Source organism: Lissotriton vulgaris, chromosome 11 (genome assembly GCF_964263255.1).
Source record: "Lissotriton vulgaris chromosome 11, aLisVul1.2, whole genome shotgun sequence".
NCBI classification, from domain to species: domain Eukaryota; kingdom Metazoa; phylum Chordata; class Amphibia; order Caudata; family Salamandridae; genus Lissotriton; species Lissotriton vulgaris.
In genome coordinates this window covers 1,039,092,177-1,039,112,115 of record NC_141699.1, presented here as the reverse complement: position 1 = coordinate 1,039,112,115, position 19,939 = coordinate 1,039,092,177, and the positions used below count along the sequence as shown (strand labels likewise).

The 19,939-nt window shown below is 42.7% G+C and overlaps 1 protein-coding gene across 1 annotated transcript in view; it reads left to right on the top strand.

The window, feature by feature from the left end:
• NDUFB5 (NADH:ubiquinone oxidoreductase subunit B5) overlaps positions 1 to 19,939 on the top strand; it is a 79,486-nt gene that overhangs the window by 32,724 nt on the left and 26,823 nt on the right. Inside the window, exons 4-5 of the mRNA XM_086944368.1 lie at positions 760 to 821; positions 6,533 to 6,639. Of these exons, the coding sequence (XP_086800494.1) occupies positions 760 to 821; positions 6,533 to 6,639 (169 nt within the window). The remainder of the gene's footprint in view (positions 1 to 759; positions 822 to 6,532; positions 6,640 to 19,939) is intronic.

Here is a 19,939-nt window from a genome sequence, read left to right as displayed (position 1 = left end):
TCGAATATCTGCAAATGTCATCAAAGATCCCAAGTCATACAGCTGCCCACCCAGCATTATGAAAGCCGTAGTCCATACTGCCTGACTCGTTGTGGATTTCGGCACCAGAAGGGTAATTCTGGTGGGTGTGCATTGCGCAGTTTAATTTTCCGTATATGTCCCTGTAATCTGTACGAGATATAGCCTGGATTTTGTTTATTTTGTTTATGTTTTCACTGTTGCTTGATTGAACTCTGTGTTTCCATATGAGTGTGATTGTGAAAGATTTCCTGGACTAGTTAAGTGAAACTGGTGTTTAGAGCGTAAGACGAAAACCCCAACCATCAGTTTTTAGTGGAGAAAATAGTGTGGATTTGGTTTGTAGCGATGATGGAGATGGATTGTCTGTTGTTAAACCTGCCTAAATTCATGGCCATAAACAGCAGTCTCGTGAATGGGTTTTCAAGACTGTCAATGAATGGGTGCAGTTCATGACTGAGGTTGACCTAGTCTGACTGTTCCTGCAAGTCACAATGGAACAAGTCATGGAGGACCAGAGTTCTAAGGGGTTTTGCCTCATGATATTTCCACATAAAATACGGAGGGTGATAGTACTACAAACCAGTATGACTCAGAAGAAATGAAACCAAATTTCCAGGATATAGCAGAATCATCCAAGGTGATAGTTTTCAAAGCTACTTGGTTGTAATTTGTGCGCATTGCAAGTGCTTTCTGACTTTCCAGTAGTGAGGATTTTCTGTTGTTTGTCTGTTCTACTAGGTGAAGCTGAATTGGCAGAGATTCCAGAGGGATATATTCCAGATCACTGGGAGTACTATCAGGTAACTTTTGTACATTTGTTTGTTTTTCATAAATCTGTATGTCATCCACGTAATTGCCAGTTAATGTTTGGGCTGAAGAAGCGCTGAACTTAATCACAACAAATTCCGCAAGTTACTTAAAACTCCCCTTTTTCCACAATAAACCGCGCACACCCTTCCCTCTTTTCGCTCCCCCCTCAGCTGTTATTGCAATCCCAGCGCTGGGACGCCTCCGGGCAGCCATGCGCTTTAGATATCCCGTTTTCATTTCATTTCATTTCATTTCACTTTAATGTGCGTGTTTCATGCTTGTACTTGCCCGCTGTTTCCCCGGTTGCAGCCAGACACCTTTGAAAGTTCCTAGTTATTTGATTTGGAGCTTCCAGATATATCACTAGAAATCAGAAATCTTTTTATTCGATCCATATTCATACAGATCATAAAAGTTTGAATATACATAATTCATCAGTTTTCCAGAATAAAATGTTAAAATATTCAATTAAAACTGTTAAAATACTTATACTTCATTTCGATCAATTGTGCAATCTGCTAGTTTTTAAAGAAAGACATAAAAAGGACTCCACGCAATAACAGACGAAATTATCAGACCACATATGTAAGAAAAACATTCCTGGACAACATTGTCTGAATTTGTGTTTGCGCATAATTGGCAATATAAACCTTTTACGATCTTCCGAATAAAACTTACAGAAAAAAAATACATGTCAATCAGATCGAGGGGACACACTATTGCATAGACAAAACAGTGGAGCTGCAGAAAAAGTTCCTGATGGGTAGCCCAACATACAAGGTATGAGGTACAGCCTGAACCTAGTTAATATAAATCTATGGGGGACATTTGTCACATCAACAAATATGACTTGCTCCTCATTAGGGATCGTGCCCGCACGAGGAGCTCGCACCATATGTTTGGAACTACTAATTTTGAATCGTTTTTTAACCATAAAATTTTAAAAGCGTGTTTTAATAGCTTTTTTATTTTTTGATGCTCCAAGAATTGCTTGGTGTTTCAAAGATAGTTTTTAAACCCAAAGAAATGAGGCTATATTTAATGTACATGATCCAATGGATTCTCTGTACATGTTCCAATGCAAGGCAATCTAGGATGAACTGTTGGGTAAGGTTAACAGATTCCATTCTCCAAATGGAGTGCCATAGGAGTATTTTGGCCAGACATACGTGGTCTGATATATAGGGGACATTCAGCTCCAGTTGGCAATTAAAATTTGAGCAGCTTTTAGGAAGACCCACAAGTTTTATCCAGTGAGTGTCTTCTATCGTTTGAATAGCTGCAGGGTTAGTATGTCCCCAAACACCAGCTCCGTAGGTAGCTACTGTGGTAGACTTTGCCAGCTATACTTTTTTTTACAACATCTAGTGGTTTCGACCCTAGCTTTTTAATAAGAGTATAGAGCGATTATACTATTTCCCAACATTGGGCCTCTGTTAGTTACCATATGGGACCCTGTTGCCATTCTATCAAATGTGACCCCTAAACAAGATGACGTATCCCTTTGTGATACTTTCCATCCTGCCATATAAAAAGATGGTACTTTCTCCGCCTTGTGACCCGTCACTAAAATAAAAGATTTTGCTTAGTTAGTTTGTAAATCAAATTTTTGCAAAAATTCACGTATATCTCTAAAAGCTTCTGAAGTGCCAGGCTAGTGTGTGCAATTAGGCCTGTATCGTCAGCATAAAGGAGGATGGGTATGCAGATCTTATTCATCATTGGGACATTCGGGTTAATTCTAGCAGGAGCGCCTCTACTCCGTTGGTGTAAACTGAAAAAAGAAAAGGGGAGAGGACGCACCCCTGGCGAACCCACTAATAATGAGGAACCACCTGGTACACTTTCCTTGCTTCCAATAGCAGACACGGGCCGCGGCCCTAGTATATAGCGGTCTAATAAAAGATATAACAGAATTGTCGATACCCATCTCCTTCATAATCCTCCACAAATTATGATGAGCAACACAGTCAAAAGTTGCCGATAAGTGCATAAAAGCTAAGTAGAGCTTTCCTTATTTCATTAGAGTGTACCTAGCAACCAGCAAGCTCAAATTAAGGCATTTGTCCGGTGTGCCTTTTCCCTTCTTAAAACCATATTGGGTTGAGATCAAAACATTGTTATCAGTAGCCTATTCCTCAAGTCTATTCAGTAATACTCTACCCGTAAGTTTAGCCGTGCTATCCAGAAGTGATATGGGCCTATACTTTTTTGGCTCTGATTTATGGCCCTTTTTAAAAATTGGTATTAAAATAGATTTTGACCATGACTCCGGTCGGAACACTCTGGATACCACATTAAAAACAATAGTTAGAACTGGACCCCAAAGATCCGGATGCTCGGTAAAAAAATCTATTGCTGTCCGTCCGGTCCCGGGACCTTATTATAAGAACACTGGGAAAGAGAGTCTCTAATCTCTTGGTAATTGAAAGTAAAAACAGAGGTTGTGTTTATCATATTATCTTTCATGGGCAGATGCATTCCCTCGCCGTTACTGGCAAATATTTTAGTAAAGTGGGCCACCCAAGATTCTTCGTTCATGTGACTGTCTATATTAGGATCGAAGGATGCTTTCAGAAAAGGTAACCATTAACAAAAATGGGGTAGCCCATAAGGCATGGACCTGGGTATATATTGTTATAAACAAACAGTGGTCCTGAACCTATAAATTCCAACGGTTGATTTAATCAATGATGAATCAATACTTAATGTGGAGCAACACTATCCAGTCTGCTCTATAGTACTCAAATACTTAATTGTACTGAGAAAAACCTTACACCACGGTTAAAGAAAATATATTCCTATTTTATTTTTAAATTTTTAAATTTCATTTTTATATTCATATTTTACAATCTATTTTTTCAAAGGTAGATAAAAACACATAGGTTGCCCCAAAGGGAGCGTGCAAAGAAAAGATGTGATCAGAGAAATGAAACAAGTGAGAGGAAAAAGAAATACACAGTAGTGGACAAGAAATTATTCACATTATTTTACAACCAATATCGGACATACAATTCGCCGTATTGAGTACCTGGCCAAAAATATAGTTTGTTATTGCAATCACAACATTGTAATACATGAGCCTATATATCCTATGTTTTGCACTATATACAATGATGATAAACAATTGGTCCAAGGTTATGTAATGAAGGTGTCGACGTTTCAACTCGACTTATACCCAACGGTGATTTAGACCTGGGGATTGCGAGTCTTCATCAGGACTGTAGGAACAAACAAGGGCAACCAAGGGATTTTTAATAACCCTAAAAGAGAAGAATTGTCGAAATTACTGACCGTGGTGAAGATTAAAAACTATAACCCACACAGGGGTAAGGTAGTTTTTCTTACCCTTCAAAATAGAGCAAGCGATGGGAGTAGATCCAAATTTACAACTTCCCAACAGATATCCTGTAAGAACAAATTGAAATCTAGAATGCATCTAGATCATATAGTAGGCAATTCACTTGACATTATTAATGTAGGAGAGGGATCTATTTACCTTGAGCCCATATCCTCATCCATGTAGGGAAGGCGATACTTCATATATCTAACATGGTGAATAGGTACCTACAATGAATTTAGGTAACATCAATATACCATAGCCTAGAGAGGTGATTAGTTCCAAAACATTCACAATAGGGGGTGATTTTACCTTGATATAATTGTCTTGGTTAAGATCAAGTGTTCCTGTAGATGACTTCAGGTCACTGTATAAGGAGACATAACAGAGTCTCACTAAGAATAAATCTTATAGCATTTGCAAAAGAAGGAGGTTTACCATTCGTGCTAATTACCTTATTGCGGTGAATACAATTCACCTAAATGGGTGGGTCCTAATTTTCAGAAAAGGGGCATTAATTACCATCCAGAAATCCATAGAATGGTTTGTGATGTACACTTGATAGTTGTTGCCAGACCTCATCCCTCAGTATTTTTAGTCTAGCCTTCCTTGCTTCATTGTACATCTGACGGGATATATAGCACTGGAAAGACCGAGTTCTGCACAACATTTTCAAAGTGAGATATGCACCTAGATGGGTACAGGAATTCTTTTGTTTGCTATGGTCACTCGAAGTTCTCCTCTTATCGTCCAAGCCACACCCTGCCAAAAATACACACATGTACTTGTACCCCGAATAAATCCTATGCAATACCTGATTCTTCTCACATTTAAGTTGTGGAGACTTATCCGAGGCAATCATAGGGTTTCTTGTTTTCAATGTTTGTTTTTGGTGAATTATAGTGCCCATTTTTCAGTGTTTTTTTTCCAAATTTTGAAACACGGTGTTTGTAAGTTCTTCTACAATTTGGCACCAAACCATTTTGAACTTTGTGGGTGTCACTAGAATTAGTGCTTTATTCTGGGGAACTACAAAACCAATAAAGTACTTGGATACTTGGCTTGCTTTACGCACGATGTATGGAATAGTGTTTTTCAGAGCATAAAATCTGTCAGTAAAGTAAATATTTTAGGTGATGGAAATGGAGCACTGCCCGTCACTTGATTTGTGGCATCCACGAAGAAAGGGAATTTAGATCTTCAACTGGCAAAGAGAACAGCCTGTCACTTTTAAACCACTCACTGGGAAAAACACAACACAGCTCAATCGATTGTATATAAGCAGCAACAATATAGATGTAAAGAATTAAGTCATATAAATTGCTGATTTGTTAGGTGGAAGGATGAAAATGAATTCCCTAATTGCAACTTAAGACCATTCCCCTGCCTCATTTGTGCTTCCTATATCCAGAAATAGCAGTATTTAGGGCATCTATAAACCCCAGCACTGGAGAGAGAGCCCCTTGCACCTATCTCAGCTTGTTCAATTAGTAGAATCCCTGAAATGGATTAAAATGAGTAAATACATGTACCTGTGATGCACAATGTTGAGCTTTTTCCAGCTGTAATTTTGCCCCACAACACTTCAGAGGAGATTTTATTTGCTGCATGGATTCTTTATATAGTCATCACTGATTAGGGTTCATAACTCTATGTAGCATTGTGCGCCGCATCTGGATATTACATTGTGCTATTTGCTATCTTTCATGGTATACAAAACTTTCTATAAAGAGAGATTTAAAAAAAGCAGTGTGATAAAAACAGGTTCACGTTTTGCCCCCAGTACTGCTTATGTATGTTTGTGGATGAACCCAGAAACAATGCAGCTGGAGGAGATAACCAAGTCAGTGATCCAACTGTGATCCAACTTTCAGTGCTGGCGAGAGAAGTCGTGATTGCCGTCTAGAGGTCCAACCTTCAGCTGATGAACGGGAGCTAAAGAGAAGTGATGATTTTTGGCACTTTCATTTAGGAGAATGTTGCTTTTGATAGGGCTATCCTCAATCGCGATCAGGCCAGCCCCAATGGAAGAAAAACGAAGAAACTTCAACACAACACTTTCAGACGAATGGCTTAAAAACTGGATCGTTAACAGATGTGATATTCTGTGGTCTTTAGAATGCACGTCTGAAAGAGAACCTATCCTAGGACTATCTCTGGTGTGATCACGCCTTGTTTGTTAATGATTGAACTTTCTCTTGATGTCTTGGTCAGCCTACTCACTCTCACTGCAACTCACCACATTAGGGTAAATATTGAAATCACATTATTGGCTTATAGTGATTAAGAGATTTACAATTCTTCTGCATCAGGATATTCAATAGGTAACTACCAGCTCACAAAACCTCTTTCTTTTTACAGCATCCTTTGACAAGGTGGATTGTTCGTTATGTATTTGATCCGCCCGAGAAGGAATATGAAAAATTGATGAACGTGCTTAGTATTGAAGCAGAGAAGGCAGACCTGAGGTAAGAAAAAGGATGGATTAAGCATTCAGTGTATCAGACCATTCACCATATTCACAAGTAGGACAGAATTGGTAGGCGATAGCCAATCTGGAGAATCAGTACCTACCGTGTTCAGATGCCTGGGCTTAGACAAATTGCATAGCGAGTCAACAGTCTGGATAGAAGGTTGACCTCCCTGGAGGGCCCCATTCAGTTGTGGATCACACTGCCACTGTTGGTGATTGGATGAACTACATTATGTAAAATGATGATAATATCCAGGCAGTAGTCCAGATCCTGTCTCTTTACATCACAAGGCGCTTCTTCAAGAAGTCGGACTCACTGTTAGCAACTCTGGTGTGGGGTAAAGCCAGACACATAGTGCAAATTAAAATTCTTAAACTGCCACATGAGCATGGTGGTAGGCTTGCCAGACATGAAACTGAAGTATGTGGAATCGCGGCTTCAGTTCTCTGCTCTGTTGTGGCAGGAAGAAGAGACAAGGAGTTTGATCTGTTATCCTGAGCAAGTTACTCTTTAAAATGTAATAACCGTGGAGACAGATTAGCAACGTTGGCTAAGACACTAACAGTTGGGCAGGTGTGTGTAGTTGTATTGGGTCAACTGTTCCAACTGTTCCATTTCTGCCAATAAGTCTCGATAAGGGGTTTAGAAAGTTTGTGTATGTGGGTGATAAAAGATGATCACTTGGTAGGTTGGAAATCACCATAGAGTTGAGATGTCTGCACTTGTTGAAGTGCTATACAGCATTGCTCCCTGCGAATTTCTAAAGTATGCCAGTGAAAGCTACAAGAGCAAAGTGAAAGAGGTTCCCACACGCCTCACTTGTAGGCCCCTTTAAGCAGCATTGCTCACTGCGGTATCCCATCAGTAGCATATAGAGTGCTATTAACTTGTCTTGCACAGTCTGTTCAAAAGACTACAAATGGGATGGCCCCAGAGTTGGAAAGGGAGCCTGCAGTAAAGTCAGCTTGGGGTTCGGGTTTGCTAGTCTCAAATTGATAAAACATAGGACCTAATTTAGAGTTTGGCAAATGGGAAACTCATTCAAAATATGGAGGATATCCTGTCAATCGTATTCCAAGTGCCGTAGGCTATAATGCACTTGTAATACGGAGGATGGGACATCACCACATTTTGACGGAGCATCCCATCCACCAAACTCTAAATTAACCCCTTTTGTTTCCTCCATCAGACAGACTTGCCTCCCATCATCCTGCATTAGCTATATTAAAAAAACTGGAGAGCTGCCCTCTCTTTGCAGATATCATGACATCTACCTGTACTTTAGTATTTATCTATTAAGATACCCATGTAGATCCTGAAACGTTTATATGCATCTGCAGACAAGACAGCTAATTGCTTCATGGTATGAAGTTACAATAACTAGAGTAGTATACAGAAATAAAAACACAGGATTGTTTGGAGGTTGGTTGGGTGTTCTAGAATGTCATGCGTTATATTTTGTTTTTTTCTCTGATTGTATAACTATTTAATAAAGCACACAACCTATTGTAGCTTTGGACGTGTCTGTCTGATACGCATCACATCGATTACTGTGTTATGTTTATATGCTTGCATGAAATATGTACATAAAAAGCAAGTAAACCAAGGGTGAAAGGAGGCTTGCTCAGGGCGGCTTTCAGTGTAGTGGCTTGCTATGCCTAGTGACATCACAACTGCATTATCTGTCTTAAGGGTGACAGCATAGTAGAAGTGTTAAGAGATTGGTATAACAATTTAAATTAAACTTTAATTTTTCATACAAAATACATCCAGAAGCTGAAGTTCCAAATTTGTGCACCTTTCTGAATGATAGTGGTCTTGATATCTTCATCTGTAGAGGCTCTTAATTGAGCAAGGAGATGCCTTTGCTATGCTTGGAGGAAGAAATTGACTCCCTCCAGATGCCTCTGACGTATGTTCCATCCAAAACCTATTATTGTGAGACCCAAAGTGCATAACTTGATTAAGAGAAATGGTCTTACTCATTCACAGAACTTTGGTTCTTCGCGGATAAGGGACAGTACCTACGGACACTGCATCTCAAAGTTTGTTAAGCTGCTCCAAAATGTTCATCGGGAATATGAAAGATGGAATCAAGCTTGGAAGTACAAATTTAGAACAAATTGAAACTAAGGGCTTTCCCCACCCCACCCCCATGTTAGGTTAATCCAGCTTCATGGAGTTTTTTGTTTGTCCCTTTAATTAATTAATTAATTGTGGGTTTGTAAAGCGCTAGAATCGACTCCCGAAGGAGTATCTCTGCGCAGTAGACCGCTGGGGAACCCGTCCTGGCTTTCCCTGTGGGATGGTCCCTACTGGGTATCTCCAAGGTGAAACCAAGCATCCCCGGCGTATGTGGGGGGCCGTTGTGGAGATGAGGCAAGCTAATGCCCAGAGTTGCCGAGTGTGATCCCTGGTTAGAGTAGGCACCGAGATGAGAATTATCGAGTCCGCTGACCCTGGTCCACGACCCTGCTGCGTCGGGAATTGAACCCTGGTCCCGGGCCGTCCTCTGCTCTCGGGTCTACCGCCTCTAACCAGTGAGCCACACCACTCCACAATCTAACAAATCAGAAACAGAGCCCCACATTTTAATCCTATTGGGGTACCTTGATCCTTTGCCGACAGAGAAGACTCTAGTGCAAGATGTGCTGATCTACTGGGTGGTAGGATTTTGGCTGACGTTGCAGTGTTGTTGAGAATTCTGGATCAAGTATGTCCTTTAGAGAGTGAATGCAAACTTTAGAACGAAGCAGTAGGCTACTGTAATGACTGCCGCCTCTTTATTAAACAGGCTGTCCAGATATTTTGTCTCACATTGCTAAATGATCTTTTATATACCTCTATGAAAGGCTTAGCCTAGTAGCTGAAGGTGATGTCGTTCTCTACTGCTTGAGCTAGGTAGCTCCACATTTAGATCGGAGCCCAACAGACAGCTCTGCTATCTGGTTGCAAAAGACATCTTGGATACTTGCTGAAGGCTTACCTAGGAATGCATTCCACCCGCTGCTTACCATCGTTTTTGGCTTTTGTCATCCACATTTGCTTACTTTCTTAGCTGGCTTTGTTTTTGAACATCCTCCTTGGGTTTGTCCCTCTTGTGGAGCACAGCCTGTTTACCACGTCTCTGATTGGCTCCCAGTATTCTTCCACAAGCGTTTGCTTTCCTTTCAGGAACTAGTGCTTTCTTTTTTTGTGACAAATGCAACAGTTGATGGACAGAATGCAGAACAATGTCATACATTCACCCCCAGTACAGAGATCTGGGCCTAAATCCATCGTTTTTTTGCTCACCACACCACCCCAGTTCAGACATGGTCATATGCAAATCAGCCTTGACCCTGTGCCTCGGGAACAGTCCAGCCCGAACTGCCAAGCCATGTCTTCCCTGGACCGGAATCAAGCATCCTAGGACCAGTTTCTGGCTATCAGCCGTCTTCAGCCAGGATAGCTTGACTCCAGTGGTGTGGAGAGCACGGGATTCATGTCTGAGCATACCCGTCCCACTCGGGGTGACAAATGCAAAAACAACAGTTGATGGGCAGAAAGCAGAACAATGTCATACATTCACCCAGTACAGAGATCTGGGCCTAAATCCATCGTTTTTTTGCTCACCACACCACCCCAGTTCAGACATGGCCATATGCAAATCAGCCTTGACCCTGTGCCTCATGGGAACAGTCCAGCCCGAACTGCCAAGCCATGTCTTCCCTGGACCGGAATCAAGCATCCTAGGACCGGTTTCTGGCTATCAGCTGTCTTCAGCCAGGATAGCTTGACTCCAGTGGTGTGGAGAGCACGGGACTCTGGCACCATGTGATTCTGTGCAACCACTGCACTCCACTTTGCTGTGTGCTTCTGGTCAGCCCCCACCCACATCTGTATTTCTTTTTGTCGCCCGTCTAGTTCTCTGCCCACTGCCTCCACGCTCCATATCCCCCCCCATTCAGTCTGTGTTTTTTCCACACCCTGTCCTGTCAGTCCTTCCCCCAGCCACACTGCACAGAAAATGTTGTTTTAAAAACAAAAATAAGTGCTTTTGTTTTACTTTTTTTTAACTACAGTTTGTCGTGATGATTCGCCCACTACTGCCAAGTCATTTTGCTTTAGCAGTGTCAGTAATTCCTTGAGATGAGACCTATTGACTTTGCCAATGCTTGTTGGTTGTTGTTTAATAGTCTCCCAGTTCTTCTCTCTGCTGTTCTCGTTCTCCCCTCCCTCTTCCTACCCCTTAGACTCAGTCTCTCCCCCTCTGTTTCCCTTCTTCTCTCTCCCTCACACAAATTTTGCCCTGCCTTCTTCCTCTGTTCTGCTCACTACTGTGATGGCACTTGCACTACTCAGATGGCTGTCAAACTTGTGTGCCGAGGACCCCAACTAGACATTATTTCAACTGGAGGTGGAGCTGAGGCAAGTGGAGCAGCCCCGTCTCCTGCCCCCTGGCCACCTGCTACCACCCCCTCCCGTGGGCTTATGAATGTTGCTGCTGCATTTCCAGAGGTGAGTCCAGATGCGGAGGGCACTCCAGGCCTCATTCGGATATTGCCACATCTCCCCCCCACCCCCCATGCCTCTCACCTCACTCCCGCACCTTAGGATCCACCTCGCCCATCAGCACTCCTGTTACACGACTATGCTCTTCTAACCTCAGGTAAGGGGGCACCAATCCTGCTTTCAACCTTATCACACATTACAGCCTATGGACCCATGGTTTGTAGTGTCAAACATTGACCCATTGGCAGAGAACAGACCTCGTTCACTCTTACTGTACGAAGGCACTCTCACAGGCATCACCCTCACTGACATTACTTTTACCCTCACTGGTTTCAAAGTCACTCTCCCCTCTCCCTGACATTGGAGCCATGCTCACTGACATCCCATCTCTCCTTCAAAAAACGTTTCTCACCCTAACCGACGTCATTGTCTTTATCATTGTCATTATAACCCCCTTGTTGGTGTCCTCATAATCGTCAGTGATGGCATTAAACCATTCATGATGTTGCATTCACGGACATCATAAAATCACACTCCCTGACGGCATAACAACAAACACCAAAGTCCTCATTGTCCCACTCGGGGACCTTATATTCGTCCTTACTGGCATCATCATAACCCTAAGGAGAGGTGGTTCAGCGGCCAGGGCAGCTGCCTTCAGAGCACAGGGTTCACGGTTCGATCCCCGGCTCCCGTGGCAGCTCCGCTCAGCACCATGTGACTCTGGGCAATAGCTCACTTAATTTCCACAACGCCCCCCAGCGCCTTGAGACTCGTAAGAGTGAGTAGTTTGCGCTTTACAAATACGGATTTTTATTTTAACCCTCAGTGCCATCACCGCACCCTTGCTAGAATTGTAGTGTTCTTACTGATACCGTAGTCCACCACGCTGGTATCTTAGCAGCCCTCAGTGACACAAAGTTCACCCTTGCTTGCATCCCAATTACTCTTAATAAAATCACACTCACTGACTTCTTTGTCATCATCGCTGGTATAGCCATCACACTTGCTAGGAACATAACCTCACTCAGTGGCATTATATCACCTCCCCCGCACCATAGGCACCTTCCCTTGCATCATAGACACCCTCACAGGTATCATGATCTCCCTCGCTTGCATCAAAGTAACTCTCAGTAACATCCTAATTACCCTAACTAGCTTCATAATATCCCTCTGTGTTATCATAGTCACCCTTACTGGTTTCATAATAACCCTCAGTTATATCACAGTGACCCTTTCTGGCATTATAATAACCCTCAGTGATATCTCAGTCCCCCTTACTGGCATTATAATAATCCTCAGTGACCTCATAGTCACCTTTACTGGCATCCTAATAACCCTCAGTGATATCCTAGTCCCCCTTACTGGCATTATAATAATCCTCAGTGACCTCATAGTCACCCTTACTGGTTTCATAATAATCCTTAGTGATATCTCAGTCCCCCTTACTGGCATTATAATAACCCTCAGTGACATCATAGTCACCTTTACTGACATCCTAATAACCCTCAGTGATATCTCAGTCCCCCTTACTGGCATTATAATAATCCTCAGTGACCTCATAGTCACCCTTACTGGTTTCATAATAATCCTCAGTGATATCTCAGTCCCCCTTAACTGGCATTATAATAACCCTAAGTGACCTCATAGTCACCTTTACTGGCATCCTAATAACCCTCAGTGATATCTCAGTCCCCCTTACTGGCATTATAATAATCCTCAGTGACCTCATAGTCACCCTTACTGGTTTCATAATAATCCACAGTGATATCTCAGTCCCCCTTACTGGCATTATAATAACCCTCAGTGACATCATAGTCACCTTTACTGGCATCCTAATAACCCTCAGTGATATCTCAGTCCCCCTTACTGGCATTATCATAATCCTCAGTGACCTCATAGTCACCCTTACTGGTTTCATAATAATCCTCAGTGATATCTCAGTCCCCCTTACTGGCATTATAATAACCCTCAGTAATATCATAGTCACCTTTACTGGCATCCTAATAACCCTCAGTGATATCTCAGTCCCCCTTACTGGCATTATCATAATCCTCAGTGACCTCATAGTCACCCTTACTGGTTTCATAATAATCCTCAGTGATATCTCAGTCCCCCTTACTGGCATTATAATAACCCTCAGTAATATCATAGTCCCCTTTACTGGCATCCTAATAACCCTCAGTGATATCTCAATTCCCCTTACTGGCATTATAATAATCCTCAGGGACCTCATAGTCACCCTTAATGGTTTCATAATAACCCTCAGTGATATCACAGTAAACCTTACTGGCATTATAGAAACCCCCAGTGATACCTCAGTCCCCCTTACTGGCATTATAATAACCCTCAGTGATATCTCAGTCCCCCTTACTGGCATTATGATAACCCTCCGTGATATCTCAGTCCCCCTTACTGGCATCATAATAACCCTCAGTGATCTCATAGCCATCCTTACTGGCATCATAATATCCCTCAATGACATGATAGTTACCCTTATTGGCAGTATAATGACCCTCAATGATAATATACTCAACCTTGCTGACATCATCATAACCCCATGACATGAAAGACTTATTGTCTTCTTGATGATCCTCAATAACATCATATTCATAGGCAGTCTCAGTGATATATCATCTGCCAATGACGTCATAGTTACCCCTGCTGGTATCACTGTCCCTATGTACCCACATCTCATCCACCTCTGCCCTTTGGCACAATGATCACTGCCACTTCTTCATAGATGTCAGTGCTAGCGCCTAGGAGTCCACGAGCGCTGTGCAAGTCCATTTTACTATTTAAAGTCGGACCAAGACTCCAAAAATAAAAGGGTAAGCAACAGATACAAACGAGTCTGCAATTCTTTTTGGTACCCGCTGCTCTGCTAGTATGTCCAGATCGGGGATTTCAGCAACTCAGTTTTACAGGAGGCAAGATGCACTTTTTAAAACTTTTTTCAGCTGCGCTGCTGTACAGTATGGCTAAAAAAATCACTTCCACAGCCAATAGGTCTCATAGGTGAGACCTATTGTTTTTGCAAGTGATTGTTGACCATTGTTATTTGCTGACATTTTTTTCTGCTGTAGGCCGGGTGAGCCTCGTGAGGAAACCACCAAGACGGAGTCCGCAAATCGGGCCATCGCTTTCGACCCATTGACACTCAGGATTGCATGCCATTACTTAGACTGCTGTTACTTTATATACCTTCATGTCCACCTACCACGTCTACAACCCCCTTACATTAGAATTCTCCTTCCTTATTGCTAAACCTTAACATTAAAATATCCTTGACAATTTCTTTCATCCAGTCCCTAAACCAACCATAAACCTAACCTCAAGTCTAAATAGATTAGCCTCTTGACTGCCCTCTAGCAAAACAGGGAGCCCTAACCCTAAGAATTAGTGCTCAACAGTAACCATCTGTTTGCAGTTTATTTTGTGGATTCACATGCTGTGCCTGCTCTGCCATCCAGTGTTGGACTCAGGGAATTCAATCTAGTTTTCTTCTCCAAGCTTTTTTTCGGTTTCAGGAATGAGTTGAGTGACCCATTACACATTCCCTCTAATCGACAATCCAAAAGGAATATTTAATAATATTCATTCATTTAAAAAGATAGACCAACAACAAATGTCAAATATTGTATTATTTGAACTAAACTAATATATAAGGAAACCTAAGAAATGTTAAATACTTAATCACGGTTATTATTACATTTAAAAAAGGGAACCTTAACATGTGTGAACTCCTCAACTCTATAGCTATTATATTAAAAAGAGGGAATCCTTACCTTTAATTAGTTTCCGTTTTAAGTTATTTTCTTTAATCACATTAATGTAGTACGTAGTTTTCTAATTTAATATTATAAAGTGATGCTAGCTCTTGCAAGTGTTTTAATACAGTGAAGCTAGCTCTTGCAAGTGTTTTAATACAGTGAAGCTAGCTCTTGCAAGTGTTTTAATACAGTGAAGCTAGCTCTTGTAAGTGGTTTGATACAGTGAAGCTAGCTCTTGTAAGTGGTTTGATACAGGGAAGCTAGCTCTTGCAAGTGTTTTAATACAGTGAAGCTAGCTCTTGCAAGTGTTTTAATACAGTGAAGCTAGCTCTTGCAAGTGTTTTAATACAGTGAAGCTAGCTCTTGTAAGTGGTTTGATACAGTGAAGCTAGCTCTTGTAAGTGGTTTGATACAGTGAAGCTAGCTCTTGTAAGTGGTTTGATACAGGGAAGCTAGCTCTTGCAAGTGTTTTAATACAGTGAAGCTAGCTCTTGCAAGTGTTTTAATACAGTGAAGCTAGCTCTTGCAAGTGTTTTAATACAGTGAAGCTAGCTCTTGTAAGTGGTTTGATACAGTGAAGCTAGCTCTTGTAAGTGGTTTGATACAGTGAAGCTAGCTCTTGTAAGTGGTTTGATACAGTGAAGCTAGCTCTTGTAAGAGGTTTGATACAGTGAAGCTAGCTTTTGCAAGTGATCAGTCTGCTTTTTCATTGGTATTTCTCATTATTCGATGGCATCCTTTTCAAATAGTTAAGCTTTAAACCCCCTACTTACTTACTTTTTGAAGAGTGCACCGAATGGTTGAAGTTATGGTAGCCTAATCACATTGGAAATGGCACAGTTTGAAGCTTTAGGGTAGAAGTGCGGGAGCCGAGGGGGGCCACAGATCTTAAAAGCAGCAAACCAAAATGTTTGTCCGAATTCCTAGTAGGAAAAGACCTCACTTCTCATAAAATATCATGATTCTTGACTGAGTGGGCCCCCCTAATAACGCTAGGGGTATTGCAGATTTGTTAGACACTGCACAAATGGCCGCTTAGATTACTTTAAAAACCTGCAAAAGAAGAAACCGGAAGCTCATTCTATTAAATATGTATCATGCAACAACCTTTACCATCATCTGTCTTTTCTTCATTTGTAAGTTTTTCACTACAAGCATGTTGCGGCAGCCAATAGCGTGATGTCTTCTGTTGTCACCAGCTTCTGAATGAGAGGATGAAGGTGCATTTTGATAAATAAGTCCTAGTGTAAAATTTTTAAGGAGGTTTATCGCCTGATGTACTCCGCTCAGTCCCCACGTAGCGGGTCCCGTTAGAGAAGGCCCTCCCAGTGCGAACAATTGTAAAATAGGGTGATTTATGGTTATTTGTGATTCAATTTAGTGGTTGACTTTCCAAAACCCCAAAAACCATGAACGCGCCCAACAAACCCTTGTCTTGTCAGGCCGCCAAACTGTGGGACAGCTTATTTGAAAACCTCTGGCTTAACACCAACCTGGTCTCCTTCCACAATCACCTGCAAACGCACCCATTCGGAATGCTGTCTTGCAATTTCTGTTTTCATGTGAAGTGTTTCATTGCCCCTTCGATTAGGCCTTAGTGACCGTAGGGCCCACCCTCCTCGATTAAAGTATTGATTAATTTTCGCAGGTGTGAGATACGCTCTATGTATAATGTATAGTTGTATCTGACGGAAGTGCATGTTCCCGAGATGCAAGGGAACAGGAGCCGACTTAATCCATATGTTCTGGAGCTGTCATAGGGTGGGTGCATATTGGAGGGAAGTGGCCACATCATTCACTTGCTTGCACTGGTCAGGGGTTGCCGTTCGAATGACCAGTATATCTATTGCATAAGTTCCGTAGGACACCCACCACGAAAGTTGCATCCAGATTTTTAGATCTGGGACTAATAGTGGCCAAGAAACTGATCAGTAAAAAATGGAAAGCATCTGAACCCCCACGCATACACGCTTGGCGTAATTCCATGCTTGCATGGGCCAAAGCAGAAAGCCTTGCTATTAAACACGAGGAAATCCTGGGACTTTGTACGATCCCTATTGCCACGTACTGGGATGCCATTTACATCAAGCTGCAATATAACATAGACACACCGCCTGCGGGTTCACCTGTCACCCAAGTCATAGACCACTAATGCGTCCACTGATCGAAGCAGCGTATACACCGCGTCACCATCTTCATGGCTAGCACACGCTGGTTGACATGACATGTATATACACATCTTGAACCCGGGGAGGGAGCTAGAAGCTGCGTTATGTAAGGACCACACATACTATTGCCTATGTAAGTGTGAAGGGCTGCAGGTTATATGGTTTGTTATGCACGTATTTTTGTTTCTTGTTTACTGGGAGTCTTTTTATTGACGCCTATCCAGCACAACTAATGACTCTGCATATCTGTACGTGCATGTGCACGCCGGAGTAACCAGGTACCAATATTCACGCCACAATGGACGTTTAAGTTTGTGAGATTTAAGCGGAATATTATGCTACTGAACTCCCACTCACCTTCCCCTTCTCCTTCCCTCATCTAAGTGTAGGTGAAGTATTGGGAATACTCATATAGGTATTATCTACCCAATCTCCTTTTGCTGTCTATATTGCATTGTGAAATGTACAGATTTTGAATAAGCACTTACATGTGGTGCAAACTGTAACAACTGCAAAGCCCAACAGTGCATATATATGTAATTGTCATATTGTGACCATACAAAAAGTCAATAAAAACAGATTCACCAAAACAAAATTGGGTTGCTCCCTCCTCTATTCTAATGTGCCTTTCAACTTGGGTGGGCAGGGTAACTGTGTAATTCTCATATGGCAGTGATCCTTCTCTGAAGCTGTGACACAGGCCTCCATCCCTTCATAGCACACAATCTGCGGAAATCCTAAAGGTTCATCCCTTGGTCCAATCCTCTTCAACCTCTACATACCATCACTCGCAGACATAGTCAGATCGCTCTACATCAACATCATTTCCCTTGCCAACGATACCCAGCTTGCTCTCTCTCGCTCTCAGAGGACCCCACCTAGACAAAAACCAACTTCTGCAACTATTTGAAGAAGACTTAGTCTGGATGAAGAACAACTGCCTGAAACTGAACACAGACAAAACTGAAGTTCTGATCTTCAGCAAACACTCTGCCCTCTAGAATGACTCCTGGTAGCCAGCACAACTTTGACTTCTCCTCACTCCGAAAGACAACGCCTGCAACCTCGGCATCATCCTGGACATTAAACTCTCCATGGAATATCAGGTCAACGCGGTCTCCTTAGCCGGCCTCCACACACTTTGCAAAATCTTCGAATGGCTCCCCATCAGTACTAGGAAAACGGTGTCACAGGCCCTCAGCACCAGCCCGCTGGACTACGGCAACACACTCTATGCAGGCACCACCACCAAACTCATGAAAAGACGCCAGAGGATTCAAATCATAGCGGCCAGACTGATCCTCAACCTCCCCAAGAGGACTAACAAATACCAACACCTGAAGGACCTCCACTGGCTCCCTGTGCAGAAGAGATGCCAATTCAAGCTTTTTACTCGTGCCTACAAAGACCTCCACAACCAAGGACCTGCCTACATAAACCACTCCCTGCATTTCCACCGACCTACCAGGAACCTCTGCTCTGCACACCTTGCCCTCGCACAGATACCACACATCCGCCGTTCTGGAGGTCGTGCCTTCTCCCATCTTGCCTCCGTCCTGGAACTCCCTCCCTCTCTGCACCTCACCGACCCATTTCAGGAAGGGACTCAAGACCTGGCTCTTCCACTGATACGTGCAGCACAGCGCCTGCATACCCTCTTGGGTTATAAGCAGCGCTATACAAGTACAATTTGCTTGATTGATATACCCTATTTATTCAATATGACCTATGACAATAGATTTATGTTGAACAGCCAGGACAACCTTCAGCTCTGGTGGTTCCTCAGCTAAACTGCACCTCATGCCTGTTTGAGAGACCCTTCCCCCTAAGTGTACGGGGCGAAGGGGCGTCTCCGGTACCCTGTTACCTGACTTGGAACATGCGCCATAGAGCACTTCTGAGCCATTAGTAATTTTTTCTATTATCGACAGACATAAAGAATCCTTGGACCTCCCTTGGAAAACTCAGCATTTAAGGTTCACCTCACCAGGAGGGGTGCCCTAAGAATGGCTCTAACCACATGCAGGTTTTGAGACATGAGCGAGGGACCCTCTCATGATAGTCATGAGAGGAGCCCTGTGTAGCGTCTTGAAGCGGGATGTTCCCCACAAGGTGTTTTTAAAGTATTTCTTCCCACATAAACTCTGCTGACAGGATAGCCCTCTCTTCACGTCCACTGACATGGACTGTTTTTTTAGGTTGAGCCTGGGCAGCGCATGCGCTGCGGCATGCAGTATTGGAGTATGGAATAGAAGCCCTGTCCACTCTCCGCCCATATTTGTCATTGACTTGTGTCATTGTCGTTTGTAAATGCTGGCTTCTGATTCGTTATTAGGCATGTTAGTCCCTCCTTCATAGTTTCTTGCCTCATTTGTAACCACTAATGAAGACTTAACCCTTTTACTTCGGATATTACATAGTACATCTTTTTAGGTCTTGTGACCTACAATGCGCGCAAGCGCATTGAGGGAGCGAGAATTCAAGTGCTCAAAACGCTCGTGAAACCAAGGGTTTCGTTTGTGCGGTTTTGTTTAAGTTCACGTGAATCACGTGACCAAACAAGCACACGCATTCACGGCCAGCACAGCACATCAAAGGGCTTCTCCTCCCCTAATTATTCAGGGCCGGCCGCAGGCCGGCCGTACTTTCAGTTTCCCGGCGCATTCACAGCCAGCACAGCACATCAAAGGGCTTCTCCTCTCCTAATTATTCAGGGCCGGCCGCAGGCCGGCCGTACTTTGTTTACCGGCCGCTCTTCACTTTGTCTCATGCGTGCATTTTATCAGAGATGAATCACTCAGTAGGTATGACTGGACCGTGTATGTTACCCACAGAGATTGCAAGTGTGGAGGAAAGTGA